At 41.2% G+C, this 20,210-nt stretch overlaps 1 protein-coding gene across 3 annotated transcripts in view; it reads right to left on the reverse strand.

Annotated features, from left to right (window-relative positions):
• Positions 1-420: 420 nt before the first annotated feature.
• Positions 421-20,210, reverse strand: part of FEZ2 (fasciculation and elongation protein zeta 2) — a 45,182-nt gene continuing 25,392 nt past the window's right edge. The window contains exons 6-9 of one of the 3 annotated variants that reach the window (XM_019969982.2): positions 11,217-11,297; positions 8,838-8,913; positions 4,208-4,273; positions 421-1,385 (exon numbers count right to left, since the gene is read on the reverse strand). In XM_019969982.2, coding sequence (XP_019825541.2) covers positions 1,369-1,385; positions 4,208-4,273; positions 8,838-8,913; positions 11,217-11,297 — 240 coding nt within the window. In that variant the 3' untranslated portion in view covers positions 421-1,368. The remainder of the gene's footprint in view (positions 1,386-4,207; positions 4,274-8,837; positions 8,914-11,216; positions 11,298-20,210) is intronic. The other 2 variants (XM_019969985.2, XR_002181720.2) reach the window with 2 other exon arrangements.

Here is a 20,210-nt window from a genome sequence, read left to right on the forward strand (position 1 = left end):
CCCTAGCGCAAGGCTGACATGCTCTGCTGGCATCAAACTCCAAACTGACCTGTTGCCGTCTTCCTGTTTTACTGAGCAGAGCGAGGAACACAGTGGGCTCTGTACACTCAACAGATGTTTTAAGTGGGATCTGAAAAGTCCGATGGCTAATTAGACTCTACTTACATTCATGTTGGTGCTGGGAAGAGGCTGTCAGGAATGCTTCACAGACACAGGAAAAGACAAGACTTATGTCATTCCACAGTAGCTTATCACTATCTGAAAAATGCCCCTCTCCCCGCCCCCGCACCCCCACTTAGCATGAGGCTAATCAAGACTTCACCAGCTCACGCTCTGTAATAAGACAGTGTGTGGAATAGCAAAGGGAGGAATGCAGCATGGTTAAGGGAAGAAAAGTTTAATAAAAACCAAAACTCAAAATTCTCAAATGTATGCTACTTTTTTTCCAACATTTATTAAATGGAATTGACTTGATTGGAACTGGCAAAGGTGTTTCATGACTAGGGATGGATCCATGAGTAGCTGTTCCTAGAATTAGTGCTTGAGGAAAACACAGGCATGAATACAATACGATAGTAACAGGGAGCAGGCACTGCTGCAGCATATGGTTTAAGCACCTTAAAAGACACCAATTCCTTTTAAGGACACTTTTTCACAGACATGTGAAATGAAACATGGGAACCTCGAAAGTTAAACAATTCAAGATTCTGAAAGTGAATGTCAGCTTAATGGTTAAAACTTGAACAATGGTGAGACACGCAGCAAGCCTTAATATCGACCATCTCCAGGTGTTTTGATTTTGACAAAGTATTGAGCCAAGATAATGTATATTATGGTTTCCCTTCTTCCAGAAACCCCAGGTTTCAGTCTCTCTGGACAATACTGGTAGGTAATGTTTATACTGACAGTTCTCTTAAAAAAAAAAAAAAATCAGTGTTGGTTCTTGCCATCACCGAAGAACAGCTATAGTATAAATCTCTCAATGCTTTAATCTAGTTCTTGAGTGAGTGCAGTTTAGATCTAGAAAGCCGTAAAAACTCAGACGTTCTGTCCGTTAATGAAAAATACAGCTGCGTGTGCACAGTGAACATCTCTCCCCCTTACGCTACAGAGCCGGGGAAGAGCTCAGAATTGTTAGTATTTAACAAAAAAAACTCCAGAATCCAAAATAGTGCCATGGTTCTCTCAGTTCAAGATACAAAGAATTAGAGCAGGCATGATCTAGTAATACTGAACCACAAACCCAAGTTCAAGTGTCCTGAGTTTCCAATAGCAGGAAGGTAATAGTAGCCAGCTTTCAGAATAATGCTATAGGAATTGTAGCTTGTTGCCCACGAAGGATAAAGCTGTTCCTGAAGTGATGCTGCCCTATGTAGGACACAGAACTAGAGGAGGAAGAAGAAAAAACTTTTGAATAGAAATGCATATTTTGTATACATTACAAAGATGTATATATATATTTATATACATTTATATGTATATGCATTTTATATACATTCTATATGTATATAAAAAACACCATTAAACAAAATTAAACATTAATACATATCTATAGTAGCATTTTTTTAAAGGTATCAAAGGTTATACCCAAAAACGAAAAGTTTTCTCAAGACACACTGATTAGAATTGTCCAGAAATGAGATGCCAAGAGGTCATGTCTCTCAGGGTACCACTTAGAGATACAAACCTATAACAGCCTTGTTGGAGGCTTGTAACACGGCAGACAGCTAACTGGTGAAGTCAAAGAAGGAAGCAAGTTTCTGCACACCACTTTCCTCCTATCTTGGATCAGCACAGTGGCAGCCAGAGCTACACTAGCCTTTGGTACAGCTGTTGAGGGCTGGGATAGAGCAGGCTGCAGTGGCGTGATTAAGCAGTTGTGAGAAAGAGAAGCTTAATAGTTCATAAAGCACCCACCCCATCTTAGGTCAAATGAGGCCACTTTTCTACCTTCTTTCACTTGTCACCTTCGCATTGAAATTAAGGTGGTATATGTAGGCAGCCAGGCTTCCCAGGTGGCTATGGGTAAAGAACCCACCTGCCAATGCAGGGGATATACGAGACGTGGGTTTGATCCCTGGGTCAGGAAGATCCCCTGGAGAAGGGCATGGCAACCCACTCCAGTATCCTTGCCTGGAGAATCCCCATGGACAGAGGCGCCTGGTGGGCTACAGTCCATGGGGTCGCAAAGAGTCAGACACGACAAAGCGACTAACACACACACGCAACCCATAGTCACCGGTGTTAAAAACAAGGAGAAAGTCGCACCAAGAAAGGGGATGAAGAGTTTTCCCTTAAACAGACATGACCAAGCGACTCACACACAAACACATAGACACGCCACCCATAGTCACCGGCGTTAAAAACAAGGAGAAAGTCCCACCAAGAAAAGGGATGAAGAGTTCTCCCCTGAACAATACCCCCTTCCCAGGTAAAGTGTTCTACTGATCCCCAAGGAAGAGAAATCACTAACTGGCTGTGGATTTCCAGAGTGGGTGGAAAAGAGCATTCTGAATCGCCTTCTATCACCTTCCCAAGCACGTGAACACCTCTGAGTGTGTTACCCTCCCCTCTTCATTTTCTTAAGCTATCGAGTCACTCCTTAGTCTGAACCCCAGCTTCTTCTCCACCCAGTCCTTACAATACAAAGCCAAGACCACAACACATGGACACAAGCAGCTTGTCAGCAGCTGGTACACTTTACCTAGAGGTGGGCTGGCAGGTGGGGCGGGCAACTGGGTCACCGGGACGGGGCAGTGGGGCGGAGGGGAAGCTTGAGGCAGGGCAGGGTCACAGTTACAGTCCTGGGTTTTCAGGGGAAAAAAGCAAAAATCACTCCCCCACCCCGCCCCCGCCCAAGAGCACTCTGCTCTCTGGGTCATACAATTCTCCCATGAAGTCTGATGATAAAATAGATGGTGTTTGGGAAGCTGGTTCTATCCCTGGCTCTCATGGCAGTACCCTAGCAACCCACTCCAATTGAAACTTAAGACATGTTCTTTATGTGCATCTCATTCCTGATTCACATCTATAAAGAACAAACCTAGAACGATCCAGCTTTCATGCCAGTGGTAGCACAACACAAAAGCAGACAGAGAGGTCAGGCTTTTGTTTTCAGAAAATTGAGAATGCAACAGGAAGAGAAAGCCCTCCATCAGAAAACACGGCTTACTTAAAAACACGATCATGTCAATTTAGTCTTTCCTACCCCCGTTAACCCGTGATACTTAGGTACTATTCCTTTGTGCTAGCTCCTCCTATATCAAGCTGTGATTGAGGAACAGTCCCATCTGAGTTACTGAACATCTCACAGATCCCAAAACTTCTGTTCAGTTAGCAACTCCTGATGGAGAAGAGCGAGAACCCAGAGAAGAAAAGTGTGACCAGAGGAGAGGACTGCTCTCCAGCCTGGACCAAGTACTGTAGGGTGCATCCTATGCTGCCCTGAAAACCTGTTACCTGAAAAACTGGTACTTTCAAAGAGATAACTTCATTCAAAAGTATTAGCTTTGCCTAGAATTAAGTAAGATCTTCAGTCCCTCTATTATCCAAATTTTGTTCTTTCCTCAGCAAAGTAGGTGATGTCATTGAAGTCTCACACAATCTTCTTTGCCTCATCATTGTTCCCATCCTGTGTGGTCCGGATCTCTCGTAAGATCTACGGCTCATTCTTCCCTGCCCTCAGTTTGTGCACATCCGTTCTTTTTCTCTTTCTCCCTGCTTCCCCTATCCCTTACCCTATCCCGTCCAGTCCCTTTGAGATGGTTAACTGGCTTTCATCTGTCCTTCTCCTTCTATTGTCCCCAAGATAGCAGAGGCACCTTTCTCAAATCCTCCCAGTGTCAACACCCAAGACTCACATAATTATAGCAATATCTCCATAATATTTTCTCCACTGCCTTCCTCGATGTTTATAATTTAGCTGTGAAAATTATTTCCAGCCCAGGACCTCAAATAAAAACTAAATTTTATATAACCATGCTTTATTATGCTGGGAGCATAAATAAGTTACATATCTATCCTCATGCTGTAAAATACAATAAAGAAAAGTTGCACATTTAGAAGTTACTTTTCAATCTATTAGCAAGATGATACATTTATTGACTAATCAAAACGTTGCAACTACTGCACATATACTATTCTAAAACTCACCTTTTTACCCCAATATGAAATAAAAAGCTTAAAAAAAAAAAAAGAAAAAACTCACCTTTCAGTATATAGTCTGTTAACAAGCTTGGGACTTTTTCACTATCCTCTTTCATGGCACGGAGAACTGTAAAATAAAAGGAGAAAGAAAACAATGATTTCAAATTCAGACAATCTCTATTATTCTATTATTCTAGCCTTAGTCTTAATTACATGGTATAACCAATTCATGCAAATTGATTATCTTCTGGATGAAAAACTTACAACTGCAAATGGACAAGAATTTATTATAGCTGAATAAGTCCTCATTCAGGTAAGAATATTACAGCTACCTGAGAGCTATTTTCTTGATTTAAAATTTCTAAACAGTGAGGCAGGAAAGGGTTTATTACACAGAGGCTCAGTTTTTGTCTTCATAAATACTGGCAAGCAAGTTACCAAAATGTGCGCTTCTATGAGCTCTGGGAAGGAGAACCTCGGTGCTGAGGTCTAATGAGCTGGAGAAACTTAGAAAAATGAAGAGTTAGCGGCACTCTCCAAGGTGCATTATCTGTCAGCCTCCTCAGAAACTTTTAAAGAAAAGAATAAAATGAAGAACAGACTTCCATCAAGCCAGCACCCTGCCAGGCTGCCTGCTCCTTAAAATGCCAGAGGGACCTGGGTGAGTCAGCCTTATCCGAAAGAGAATCCTTGACAATTTGATCTCTAAGCAAAGACATGATAGAAGACACAGATACTATTATAGTGGTTAAAAAGCATCTAGACCACCTGGGTTCGGATAAACCCAAGAAGAATACTGTCCTTTCACAGTGACTGCCAACTCAAACTCTCTCCGGAGCATCCCCACTGTTCTCCCCCAGACGTGTGACAAGGCAGCCCAGTGCAGCTGCCAGGTTAGCCTTCCTGGGTTTAAAGCCTGGCTCGGCCACTTCCTAGCAGTGGGACTGTGAGCTAGTGACTTAACCACCCAGCTCCTCATCTGTGAAGGGACAATAATAATTAGATTTGTCTCCCAGGGTTATTGTGAGTATGAAGTTACCAATTTAGACATGAAGGGCTTCAAGTAGTGTCTGGCACATAATACACACTATGTAACATGACCATCATTACCATCATAACCAACAATGTTCTAATTCTTATTATAGCTATTATTGCACCTCCAATAGCTCTTATGAGGAAGGCTACATATCTAAATGCTGACTGTCTCCACAGGGCTTCCCCTGCAGTATATCTACAGGTAGGAATGGCAGAGGCTCAGATTCTCCCCAAAATTTTCAAGAGACAAACTCTTTTAAATGTTCGTAGTAAAGGTCATCCTTCCATCTACTATACTGATATAGTATATTAACTTGGATACTCATTACACACTGTACATACTCTCGCTCACCCCAAATGCCAAGTTGTGTCAGTCTACAAAGACATCGTCTAAGACTCTGTGCCTAGGGCATTTTGATGTGGAAATTATGTAGACTTTGGTTTGGCCAAGTATGTGCTAGTCCTTGATCTGAGAAGTTGAGATTCCTCAGCAGTTCCTGGCAGTATTTCTGTTCCCTTCTTAGAGAAATACTTGTGTTCAGTATTTCTGTTTTCAATCATATTTTAGATTTGTTTTCAGTTCTACATAAAATCACACACCAAAAGCCAGCATTACTAAAAAGCACAGTAGACTGGGAATTACAAGAGGTGGCTCTGTAATTAGCCACTCTCCTAGTGGAAGCACAGAGTCTTAACCACTGGACCACCAGGGAGTCCCTGCTACGTGGCCTTGGACACTCGTAACTTCTTCCTGAAGCATAGCGGACTGGGCACCCACTTAATCCGTGAATTCTTCTAGACAGACTGGCATCACATAAGCTTGAAATGTTTTGAAGTTTTGTTCAAAGGAAAGAATATGTCAATCCTAAAATTCCAATAAAAAATTCATTAATTCTAAAAAAAAAAAAAAAAAGCTTCCAGTTGGCAGGCAGGCTGCTTGCAAATAACACACTTCTTTCCTCAAGGCCCCTCTACCTATGCCTCCATAGCCCCAAGTTCCAAAATCCAGATCACCATTAATATCCACTCCTGTGATGTTCTCTCATATGGCTCCCTCTTTAATTTACAGTCACCACAAACATTTATGATTAGAAAAAACCTAACAGGTGAGCAAATTCAATCCTTTCAAGAAAAACAAGGCCAAGTGATTGACTTGTACCAAACTATTCCTTCTCCAGGGGATCTTCCCGACCCAGGGATCGAACCCAGGTCTCCCGCATTGTAGACAGACGCTTTACCGCCTAAGCCACCAGGGAAGTCCATTAATCTATTTGCTATGAGGTAAATAGAGCAAATATGTTAATCCTAATTTTTCACTGTGACCAACCGAGATGCCTGTAAATAACAGGGACAGAACCAGAATTTAGGGCTCATTTATAGCTATTATAGATACACATTATATTGAATGTCTCTTAAGTCTAACAAATTATTTTTTAAAATGCAAGCCCATTGAAGATGGAATATTTTTGTCTGCTTTGTTCACTGTAGTATCCCAAGTGCCCAGAACAGCATGGCCCAGGGTCGGCCTTCAGTAAATGCTTGCTTAGTGAATAAGTACTGAAAATATTATCATCAATTTATTTTCTACCTGTAACTACCTACCTTCATCTCTGCATTCCTAAGAAAGGAGTGTTTCAGGCTGCACTTCTAAGTCTTTCCTACTGAGATACTGTCAGTCATATTAATATAAGATCCATGAAACACTTATTTTACTGAATATTCTTAAATATACCATAGGTGATGGAAAATTAAGTTACATTTTCTTCCCCAAAAAGTTCAGCTTGTAAATGTTTCAAAATTCTTCACAGAGCTAGAACAAATAATTTCACAATTTGTATGGAAATACAAAAAACCTCAAATAGCCAAAGCAATCTTGAGAAAGAAAAATGGAACTGGAGGAATCAACCTGCCTGACTTCAGGCTCTACTACAAAGCCACAGTCATCAAGACAGCATGGTACTGGCACAAAGACAGAAATATAGATCAATGGAACAAAATAGAAAGCCCAGAGATAAATCCACGCACCTATGACACCTTATCTTTGACAAAGGAGGCAAGAATATACAATGGATTAAAGACAATCTCTTTAACAAGTGGCGCTGGGAAAACTGGTCAACCACTTGTAAAAGAATGAAACTAGAGCACTTTCTAACACCATACACAAAAATAAACTCAAAATGGATTAAAGATCTCAACGTAAGACCAGAAACTATAAAACTCCTAGAGGAGAACATAGGCAAAACACTCTCCGACATACATCACAGCAGGATCCTCTATGACCCACCTCCCAGAATATTGGAAATAAAAGCAAAAATAAACAAATGGTACCTAATTAAACTTAAAAGCTTCTGCACAACAAAGGAAACTATACGCAAGGTGAAAAGGCAGCCTTCAGAATGGGAGAAAATAATAGCAAATGAAGCAACTGACAAACAACTAATCTCAAAAATATACAAGCAACTCCTGCAGCTCAATTCCAGAAAAATAAATGACCCAATCAAAAAATGGGCCAAAGAACTAAATAGACATTTCTCCAAAGACGACACAGATGGCTAACAAACACATGAAAAGATGCTCAACATCACTCATTATCAGAGAAATGCAAATCAAAACCACTATGAGGTACCATTTCACGCCAGTCAGAATGGCTGTGATCCAAATGTCTATAAGCAATAAATGCTGGAGAGCGTGTGGAGAAAAGGGAACCCTCTTATACTGTTGATGGGAATGCAAACTAGTACAGCCACTATGGAGAACAGTGTGGAGATTCCTTAAAAAACTGGAAACAGAACTGCCTTATGATCCAGCAATCCCACTGCTGGGCATACACACTGAGGAAACCAGAACTGAAAGAGACACGTGTACCCCAATGTTCATCGCAGCACTGTTTATAATAGCTAGGACATGGAAGCAACCTAGATGTCCATCAGCAGATGAATGGATAAGAAAGCTGTGGTACATATACACAATGGAGTATTACTCAGTCATTAAAAAGAATGCATTTGAATCAGTTGTAATGAGGTGGATGAAACTGGAGCCTATTATACAGAGTGAAGTAAGCCAGAAAGAAAAACACCAATACACTATACTAACGCATATATATGGAAATTAGAAAGATGGTAACAATAACCCTGTATACGAGACAGCAAAAGAGACATTGATGTATAGAACAGTCTTTTGGACCCTGTGGGAGAGGGAGAGGGTGGGATGATTTGGGAGAATGGCATTGAAACATGTATAATATCATATATCAAACAAGTCGCCAGTCCAGGTTCGATGCACGATACTGGATGTTTGGGGCTGGTGCACTGGGACGACCCAGAGGGATGGTATGGGGAGGGAGGAGGGAGGAGGGTTCAGGATGGGGAACACATGTATACCTGTGGCGGATTCATTTTGATATATGGCAAAACCAATACAATATTGTAAAGTTAAAAAATAAAATAAAGAAAATCAGGAAAAATACAAATCAGCTCTAGAGTGAGAGTTGGATTTGATGTCACAGCCATTTACGTTTTCCTTTTCGAAAGAATAAATGATGAGATCCATCATATGCTACCCTAAATTGACAAAATAAAACATCAGCAACAATTAAAATAAGTGTTCAGAATCAGCAAAAGTAAATAAGGTAACAGTTTAATTTCATCTTTGCTTACTTTTTGTTAATATCTGAAGATCTTCAACAGATGGTGGTCCATTTTTTTTCTCATAAGGAATGACTGTTGTCAAGTACTGCCAAGTTAAAAAAAAAAAAAAGTCACTTGAATCTGCATTCCCTTCTCTGTAAAAATGTGATATAGTTACTAGAAGGTTTGTTTTGTAACATGAAACATGAGCCACTTTAACAATGAACACAGGTATCTTACTATCTCAACCGGAGCTCATTTTTTTTGCCCACCTCTATTTCATACAAGCCCACTGTTTACATAAATATCTACTCTCTCTCCTTTCAGTTACTGAAAATTTCACAGAAGGAGGTGTGGGAGGGTGATCTGCCCAATTTGTTCATTGTTAAAGTGAAGTCTTATCTAACATTCTCCTTGCATATTTCAACACATTTTTGAAATGGTAATTTAAATGCAACTACATAACCATTCTGCATAACAAAGTAGTTCCCAGCAGTTAAATGATTGTTTCAGACCATTTTTTCCTGGTTGAACAATACAGTCACATGGGTAAGTTGACAATTTTAAAAGTGCATTCCAGCTTTCTCCAAAAGCTAAAACAGAAAAACTCAAGTAATTTTAGAGATGCATTACTGTTATTTTAAATTATTGTGTAAGTAGTTATAAATGCGTAAAGGTATTAAAGGAAAAGAGCAAAGTGAAGAAAGAGAAACGGGCCTAATAAATAATGAAAATTCATGTCTGATATTGAGACAACTCTCCGGTTCTCTACTATAAGGCTCACAAGTATCACTAATGTTCTATAACTATGTCCCATGAAAGCATAATCTAAAACTTATTGTCCAGATTCTCTTCTGACCACTCCACCAAAAAAAAATGTATAGCTCAATGTATTTTGCATGTGTTTATCTAGAGATCTGCTAGTTTGTTTTTTTTAACTTGGAATCTCCAGGTGCACCCAATATTTAGCCCCAGTCCTGACTCTCAGCTCTATTCCTAATCCTCTTTGAGCAATTTTATCCCATGCATAATCAAAAAACAAAATAGAACTGCTTAACAATAACTGCTTACAATGAATTAGTCAATATTTAAGAAACTTAATTTCCACCATCTTTTTGGTGTAGGCCTCTGCAAGGTGATGCCCAGTTGTATAACCGAAAACGTTTCTTTGTAAAGAATACCCAGGAAGCCAGAAACATGTCCTTCTGGGGCATCACTAATAGCATGCAAGTCAGGCCACTTGAAGGAGGACCAGGAAGCCACATGTGGCATGCGTGCTGTCTGACCACACTTTCAGGCCTTCCTGCCCCACTCCCACATGCTGGGTCAGTTTGGAAGGTATTCTGCTATTTTGTGAGTTTGAGAAGTGAGAGGCATTAAAATTAAAAAAAAAAAAAAAATCAACCGTCCCTTAATGGAGCCCACTTCTGAGTTGCAAATGCCAGTGTGATGAATTATTTCAAGTTGGTTATTTCTCTTCTTGAGCAAAGCAGTTATTTCTCTTCTTAAGCAAAGCAGAACTATCTGCGGTAAAAGCCTAGGCTCAAATGCCTTACTCTGATAAACTGCCTACGAGCTATATACACTCTGCGGACTTTCCCAATCTTCACTTATGAAGTAAAGAAGTTTTCTTTTTAATGTGAAGGTTTCAATTGTGAAAGGTAATACTAAGCACACTCAATATAGATGTGTTTCCTATGCTCGTGACATTCCTTAAGTCATTATATTAAAAAAAAAAAGTTAATATAACTAACACTATAAATAACATTACACATTTTACTATATATTTATATCCATGGGTGATTTTATACTAATAATCTCTCATGCCTCATTCAGGGGACAATGGAGTTGACTGGCCACATGATACATCTTAAAAACAAATGAATTTCATTTAAAAGTAGGTAAATTCTAGACAGTTTGACCTAGAACTATAGTCTAAATGATACCAACATCTGGCTTTCCTTCCCCGCCAATGAGATCTTGTTTCTTTTTTTTTTTTAATTTTATTTTTAAACTTTACATAATTGTATTAGTTTTGCCAAATATCAAAAGAGATCTTGTTTCTTAAACGTTCAGAATTACAGTAGCATATTCTAGTTTAGTTATTTTCACAACTATATATTCTATGCATGCAATTCATTAAATCAATACATTCATATCTGTTTAAAAGTAAGAGTGAAAAATAGAGCTCTAAAACATGTATTAAGAATGCATTTATTGTCCAATTTGAAAAATGCTTTTTCCTAAAGGGAAATACTATGCTTTATCAAGGCTGTAAATATAATGAACTTTCATTTCTCTCGTTTAAGCAATAGTCTTAGTAAATTAGTAAGACTGCCAGCTTTCAGGACCTTAACTTACACAGCGAATGAAAAAGCAGAGAATGAGAAAATAAGGATAACTGAGCACCTGTTTCTCTCCACCTGAATTTCCAAAGGTGTGGCGGAGGCCATTCTGAATGACATTTGAGATCCCTTCCATGCTGAAGCGCTAAAGGCAGCGATAAACGGCCCGGAAGAAAAGGACAGGGAAAGAAGTTCAGAGACTATTAGTAAGAACGTCCCACGATGACTTATGCGCCCGAGAGGCAAGCAGTTAGAAAACGCCACCAACTCATTCAGATAAAGCAAACAAAATCATGCTTTTTTAAAATGCTTTTGCTTTCATCTTTGCAAGTCAAATGCAAAAGCAACTATGTTTATGCTACTATATGTGTGAAGATATGTCCTGAAGTAGCTGATCAGTAAATCTGCTCCAATACAAACTCTGTAAGTTGTACAGGTATTTGTTTGATGCAAAATTTGCCACATGACTTTAAAGATACCTTTTGATATTGTTTACCTATATTTTTTCAAAAGTCTGAAAACTTAACACTAACAGTATGCATATTTTCAGTCTAAGTTTGCATATTTCTACTATAGGCCTGGAGAAGAGTAACATAACATTTGGCAAATGGTAACGCTGTTACTCAGAGCATTGGTTATGGCTTCCCACTCACTCTGCAAGCCACCTGCCACTGCCTTGGTGCAGAAAATGCGAACTGGAGGAACGCATATGCTCTCTCTTCCTGGAGAGCAGAGTGGATCCCACGTGCCAGCACAGCCCCCTAAGATTTCCACCGACTTTTCCATTCTGTTTCTAGAAAACAATTCTCGCTTCTTTCTCCCAGCAACTCCAAGACTTCCTAGAACCTGCTGTGCGGGAAAAGGAACATTGTTTCCCTACACTACTCATCTTGATGTGTAACCCAGTCTACAAACTCGTCAGACGGTGGAAAGAGTCCGGGGCACCTCTGTGGCTGCTGAGTTAAAGGACTGTGATGGATCCTCTTACAGCATGACTAATCAAGGAGAAAGGCATTCTGAAGCGGAAGCTCAGTCCTGATTCACCGGATGCTTCCTTCCCCTGGAATTTTATGGGGGTGAGTTGTGTCAGTAAATACATCTGAGGTGTCAACATAAAGAATATTTTACTAGGCCCTACGGACCAGAAAAAAAGGGAACCAAGGCAATGGTCTCTACCCTCAAGAAACGCAAAGTGTAGCTCAGTGATTCCTAAGGCATGGTCCAGGGTCAAACCCACCTCTATCCCAGGAAGCCTGAAACCCTTTCAGGGGTCAAAGGGTTCAAAATTATTTTCTTAGAAAATACTAAGATATATATACTAAGTATAATATATATACTCAGATATAATTCTTACTCTCACTCTCTCATGATTTAAAGTACAATATTTAAAATGACAGACTAGATGCAGAAGCAGATTTGAGAATCTAGCTGTCTTCGATTAAGTCAGGTATTGAGACTGGAAAAAACGCATAGCCGTGCCATTTTTCTTAATCTTTTTACATAGTTATTTCTCATAAAAAATAAGCTATTTACATAAGCGTGAGTAATTTTCTTATTTGTATTTTCCCCATTTTCCTGTTGGTTTTTTACATGGATTTTTAAAAGTCAGCTATGTATATACACATATCCCCTCCTAATGGACCTCCCTCCACTCCCCAATTCCCACCCCACCCCTGTAGGTCATCACAAAGCACCCAGTTGAGCTCCCCTTATTGGTATTTTTAAATGAGTTAATATGTTAAATTTTTCAGTTTTAACTTCTAATACAGTAAAAAGCAATATAATCTTTATAAACAAAAGGTCTTTGGAGTCTTCAGTGAATTTTTAGAGTATAAAGAAGTCCACACAACAAAAAGCTGAGAAATACCAAAAGGTTTCATCTTTGAAGAAGCTCAATGCCTTTGTATCAATCACATACTCGATGGTGCTTCTGAAAATCCAAGTACTTCATGTGAGTTTGTCCAACTACATCTCTCCTCTAACCCTGTCCTTCCAGGATCTCTACACTTCACTTTGTCTCAGTAAGAATCAAATGTCTGGTTAAGATACCCCCACTAAACATACTGTTAACTTTGCTGGCAGCATTAACTCTTCCTTTTGATGAATTGCTGCTAAGCTGCTAAGTCACTTCAGTCGTTTCCGACTCTGTGTGACCCCATAGACGGCAGCCCACCAGGCTCCCCCGTCCCTGGGATTCTCCAGGCAAGAACACTGGAGTGGGTTGCCATTTCCTTCTCCAATGCATGAACGTGAAAAGTGAAAGTGAAGTCTCTCAGTCGTGTCTGACTCTTTGTGACCCCATGGACTGCAGCCTACCAGGCTCCTCTGTCCATGGGATTTCCAGGCAAGAGTACTGGAGTGGGGTGCCATTGCCTTCTCCATTTGATGAATTAGGTTAGTATTAAAGTGAAAGGCGCTCAGTCGTGTCTGACTCTTTGCAACCCCATGGACTATATAATCCATGGAATTCTCCAGGCCAGAATGCTGGAGCAGGTAGCCGTTCCCTTCTCCAGGGAATCTTCCCAACCCAGGGATCAAACCCAGGTCTCCCCCATTGCAGGCAGATTCTTTACCAGCTATGCCACAAAGGAAGCCCAAGAATACTGGAGTGGGTAGCCTATCCCTTATCCAGAGGATCTTCCTGACCCAGGAATTGAACAGGGGTCTCCCGCATTGCAGGCGGATTCTTTACCAACTAAGCTATCAGGGAAGGTTAGTATTAACACCTCCAGATAATCATGTCTGTAGATTTCTCACACTATCATATAATTTGTTCACATTTTTTTAAACAGATTATCAAAAGAAAGGACTTCTTAGGACCCAGCATCTATGATAAAACTCTTTTCAAATAAATTATGTCTATCAAATGTAGACATGTTCAACTGTTCCTTTCAAAAGCAACAAAGAGAAAAAATACTTAATTTTCTATATTACTTCACTCTACTACCTACAGGCATGTTAAAGTCAGAGAGAAATTCAGAAAACCTCAAGCAAAACATTTTAGAATCAATGTATCAGAAAACTAAGGTATACTTCACATTTAAACAGAGCATTCTAAAAACACTATCTTGGGACTTCCCTGGGGGTCCAGTGGTTAAGAATACACCTGCCAAGGCAGGCAACATGAGTTCGATCTCTGGCCCTGGAACTAAGATTTCACATACCACAAGACAACTAAGCCTGCACGCCCCAGAGCCCATGCTCTGCAACAAGAGAAGCCATCAGGATGAGAAAACTGCTCTTCGCAACTAGAGAAAGCCTGCGTGCAGCAACAAAAACCCAACACAGCCCAAAATAAAGAAATAAATGAAATTTAAAAATAAAAACACAGTCTTTACTTTTCCAATTGGAAACCTAATTTCCATCCCTTGGTAGGAGGGGAAGGGGGGAGTTAGTTTATGCAAATTTTTAAATTCTTAAACAAAGTTAAATCTATTAAATGTCCAGTTTTGGATATTACTGAGCCATTTCAACTGCCAACAGCCTGCGTTATCTATGAAAGATGGCTTTCCTGCAACCAGGTTGAGTGAAAGTGAATGAAAGTGCAACCACGTGAAGTCAGAGTAACTTAAAAAAATACAAAAATAACAGGTGATCTTGCCCAAAGAAGTTTATAGTAAAGGAACTCCCTGTAGAATCCTTGCCCTCGTGGCTGGTGGCAGCTGAGTCAGTAACTATGGGCAGTTAGGCCCCAGCAGACCCTGACCAAGCAGGCAACATTGCAGCCAGTAAGGCTCCACTGGGAAAATGACAGAACAAGAAAAATCAGAACATTCGGGGAAGTAAAAAGAAACTGTCTGAAAGATACGCCTCCCCACCTCCAGCTGCCATCAACCCTCACCTCCCCAGGAACCACTGAGTAACAAATGTCTCCCCCGACTGCATGTTCAAACTCCACGTCTCTGCGAGCCCTTTCCCACTGCTGCGCATGCCTGCTCAGCTGTGTCGGACCCTTTGCGACCCCGTGGACTGCAGCCCACCAGGCTCCTCTGCCCATGGGACTCTGCAGGCAAGAATACTGGAGTGGGTTGTCATTCCCTTCTCCAGGGGATCTTCCTGACCCAGGGACTGAACTGGAGTTTCCAGTGTCTCCTCCATGAGTAGGTGGACTCCCACCATTACCACCTTTAAATTCTCAAACCCTCAACCTCTCTTTCCCTGGGGTTTCCAGAAACAACTCTTCCCAGCATCATTGCTGTGATGCTGAAGGCTGCGGACACCCTTTAGATCTCTTGGAGACATTCAGTAATTTCTCCTCCTTCTTCCCTGGATTTCTAGATACCACACTCTCCCAGGGTCCCGCTGCCTCTGGGTTGCTTCTTCTGTGAGAAGCCTCTTCTTCTGCTCACCTCTTACATACTGGTGTCTCCCCAGAACTGTGTCCCTGTCTTTCTTCTCATGCACACTCTGCTTTTTCCACTTCAACTTCTGCCTCTGGAGATCCACCACTCCACTATACCAAGTGCTTAGAACACAGTCTGGCACAAAGGAAGCTTGAGAAACACTAGCTGCCTTTATTATAATCTCCTTCCTGGGTTTATGTTTAGTGGCCTATTGGACATCTCTACTTAAACATTCCAAAAAAACGTGTCATACCCAAGACCAAATTCATCTTCCTCTCCCTCACCAAAAAATGTTTTTACTAAAAGCCTATTTTTCCCTCAGCATTCTACACCTCTCTCCTTCATTTACTCAATCTTTCAAAAAATATACGGAGCCACATATTATTCCATGTATTAAGGATTCAAAGTGAACACATCAGACAAGGTCCCTCGTACCCTTGTGACCTGACATTCCAGGCTAAGAGGAGCAGGAAAAGTTAACAGAAGTAAAGGAACCAGATGACGACAGATAATGCACACCCTGTCAATAGCTACAACAATTAAAAACTGGATGCCTACTTTACACTGAGAATGCAGAGAAAAGTTCTCCTAGGAGGTGACGTGTGAGCTGAGACATCAATTATACACCCACCCAGATGAGCTACAAAGGACAATGGAGAGGAGAGCCTCTCAAAGCAAAACCAAAAGGCGTCCTGTTATCCTCTCCAGCAGGATGTGAAACTGTGGCTACTGAGTGTTTCCATTCTCCCTTCCTTCCATAAGAAGGTGTTACTGCACTGGCCCTGTCCTCTCTCCATCCATGTGTGCTGGAGATGCTGGAATGGGAGGCTCACTCTTTGTACCCCAAGCGGCTGCACCATCCAGAGCCGACGGGAAGGACAGACATCCCCCAAGGGCTCTGCCTGTTGCAGTTCCTGTTGAAGAGACCTGCATGTCTGTGTCTATGCCACCGCAAGGCAGAAATCAACAACCCGACTCTGGTTCCTCCCTTCCCCAGTGTCCCGACAGATTTGAGCCCCTTAAGATCTGTACAATTCAACTATTCTCCCATCGCTGTCACTTCCTTGACTCATTTCTTACTCAATGATAGCAAGAGCCCCCAAATCAATTCCGTAGCTCTAGCTGTCTCCTTCCAATCAATGCTCACTGAAACACCAAATTTAACCTTCCAAGAGACAAATCTGAACATGTAACCAGCAACTTAAAACCTGTCCTGGGTTTCTTACAGCCTTTAAATAAGGGCCAAATGCTATAGTGTAGCATTCAAAGCCCTCCATTCTCTGGCTTCCACTTTGCTATTCCTCACCCTCTTTTTCTTGATTTACCTCCCTCAACTTCTAGCCACAATGAACAACAACCTTCAGTTCCCCAGGGGCTCCTGTCACCTCCTCCAGGGGGATGTCCATACCACCCCCTCTGCTCGGTGTGCCTGTCCCCTCCTTCCCTTACCTGTCCTCAGGACTCAATTCAGACCTCTAAACCAAACTACGAGTGACAATAAAGTACGCCTCCACCACCGGGCAGTACCAGGCAGAGAAGACACTAAAGACATGGAAGCTGTTTTGAACATAGCAATTAGCACCTATCCCTGGGTTTCTCAACCTTGACACTGCTGACGCTAGGGTCAGATGGGTGATTCTCTGCCGAGACAGCAGTCCTGTGGGCTGTAGGATGCTGAGTGGCATCTCTGGCCTCTACTCAGCAGGATGCCCAGGACACCACCCCCCATCCCCCCAAGCTGTGACTCTGCCAACGTTTTCAGACTTGCCTGATGTCTCCTGGGGGGCCTGGCTGAGAACCACTGCGTGTGCCTTGGATGGTTTGTCAGTAGATCCCCAGCACACAGGCAGCATGCCCCTAGACGAAAGGGTTCACTCTGCATCCTTAATACCCATGCCTGGCACATAATTAAGAGATCAATATATGTTTGTCTAATAGCCCTAAATGAAAAGATAAAAATTTATTTGCCACTCAGATGAACCTTGAAGGAATTATGCTAAGTGAAGTCAGTCTTTCTCTAAGACAAATACTATATGATCTCACCATAGAGGAATCTTAAAATAAAAACCTGAACTCATAGAAAAAAAGAGATCAGACCTGTGATTACCAGAGATGGAGGGTGAGGGGAGAGGGGACTGGAGGAAAGAGGTCAACAGGTATAAGCTTCCAGCTGTGAGACGAAAGCACTAGCGAGGGAACGCACAACACGGCGGTTCTACCTAACACTCTCACAGGGCACGTGAGAGTGAATCCTGCAAAAATGGAAACCTCTTGTCTCTTTTCTTTCCTTTCACTGTATCTATATGAGAAGACAGATGCTAGCTAATCGTATTATGGTAATCATTTCACCACATACATACACCAAACCTTCACGCTGTATACCTCAGCCTTACACAGCAATGTGTGGCCTTTATTTCCCAATAAAAGAAAAAAAGTGATTTTTTTAAAAAGTGAGGATGAGGCACAAGATCTAAAGAAGAAAGAGTGCAGAAAGAAAAAAGAAAGTTTCGGTCAAGTTTTCATAAATCACTCCATCTCACAGTCTTTAAGGAGAGAAACAATATCAGAGACACCTTCATGCCCACAAAGCACAAAGCCATCCTCACGCATGCAGGGGGCACCTGATGGACCGTCACTGGCTTCAACTGCAAAATTTTCAGCGATCACCAGTGAAATACTTCCAGATTTTATATTTTTTTAAATAAACCAGGAATCACACCTTAGTCAAAAGTATTTGGAATCAGAAAATTTTTCAACAGTGTTCTTGGATAGAAAAATGTTGGACTAGAAATCAGAGATCGGGCTCTTGCCCAGCTTTGCCACTAATTGTGTGACATGACAGCAGTCCCTGAGCCTACAAAGGCCTGTCTCCTCATCTGTGAAGCGGAGGATTAAAGATGTCATTTTTAAAGGTCTTATTTGTAACTTCCAAGAAGATACATGATTTTTTAAGAAGGCAAGTCAAAGCCACGCATATGCACATACGCACGGACACCGAACAGTACGAGACTAAAAGACATAAGGCCATGACGTAAGCACTCCGCAATGACAGACTGCCCAGCCAGATGACACGTTCAGAGCCACCAACTCCAGTGGCTTCCTTATTCTTCTGCAGACACGAGTACATTTTGGAGATAAATTCTAGGTCTTTAGGTTCTCTATTCCCATGATATGTCCCGCGCCTGTGTCATGGCAAGCATTTATAAACATCTGCTAAGCCGAAGACGCAACACCTAAGACCAGTCTTAGAGCCTCGGATAACCATAGCAGGGGGCCTCTTGATTTCTAGCAGGAGAGAAACTTTTTTTTAAACAAGTTAAAAGGCAAAAGTAATCTAAAGGTGAATAGAAGAAAGAAGATATTACAAGATATAAGGTTATTTGTCAAAGGAGTGAATGGTGGAGTTCTGGCAAAGTCCACTGAAGAGCCTGAGAGGTCAATGTGAGATCAATGAGATAAAATCATTGTGTTGACATGGTTTGTAAAACAGTGGAGTGACTAAGAAATCTGAAATCCCTAGGATAATGAAAGAGTAGCAAGTAGAAGAAGATTAATGAACGAGACTGGAGAGACTACTGGTAAAACAAGAAGGAAAAGGGCAAGAGCCCCCACAGAGCGCACAATAGATTCTGCTTTACGGCTGCCCAATAAATTCCAAAAACAATACACTCTCTTGGAAGGCAAAATGAATTTTGAAAAAGATAAGACCTCAGAGGCAGATTAAATTTACTTTTGAGTAAAACATCACCTCATTTAGGAACACTGCATTTATATGCTTAAGAGCAGATGCGGTGTTATTAGGTACTTATGGTACTTAACTGGGCCGGTGAGAAGACTTTCTCTGTGCTTAAATTTTATAAGTAGGAAGAGGGAGGAGGAGAGAAATGGAAGGAAGGAGGAAGAGAAATGAAAAGAGGGAAGAAGAGAGGCATTTCTCTGTTGAACATTTCTCAGATGAAAGTGCAAGAGCCATGTCAAAGTATGACAAAAGTAAGTCTCAAGGTTACAAATGTTTGGTGAAACAAAGGACATTCAATAAAGGGCTGTTACAATTTAATTAAAATAAACAACAGCAGTGTTAAGATGTCAAAAATGCCTCCATGTAATCCACCATTTCTAGATTGGAAGGACCCAAACTTTCAAATTCAAAATGAAGTGCTGGTGAAGGTTCTGTGAGTCTAAAATTATTTTGTAATCGATCCACCACATCTTAATGAAGGTGTAAATAGCTCTGTAAAATGCCCTTCTCAGGATGGAAATTTTGATGGGAGCCCATTTATAAGCAGGAAAATGATTAAGCGTTACAGTATTCACTTTATTGTTCCCCTCACTGCTGACAAAGTGCCAAAGTAACAAGGCAAGGACAGGAGAAGGGGTTTACCGAGTTCAGGGCCTTGGTCACCTGGTTTATACTGAGAATACTCACGACTGCCTCATGACTGCTTCCTTCCTTGGCATGAGTATATACTAAAGTTTCAAAGTCAGTCATTCTCTGGAAATTTTTCTCAGACAAAAACAGGAGCAACAAAGTGTAAACAAGATATAGAAGGTTAAAAAAAAAATCTGTAAAAATCTAAAAGACAAAGAAATGAGCCAAGCCCTCCAGGCCCATCCACATCACCCCGCACAGCTCACAACTGGAGAACCCAGAGCCACAGGTCCCCCACCTCTGTACAGTCTGTTCATCTGCACTCCAGTGCACACTGGTTCTGTGA

Source organism: Bos indicus, chromosome 11 (genome assembly GCF_029378745.1).
Source record: "Bos indicus isolate NIAB-ARS_2022 breed Sahiwal x Tharparkar chromosome 11, NIAB-ARS_B.indTharparkar_mat_pri_1.0, whole genome shotgun sequence".
In the NCBI taxonomy this organism is placed as follows: domain Eukaryota; kingdom Metazoa; phylum Chordata; class Mammalia; order Artiodactyla; family Bovidae; genus Bos; species Bos indicus.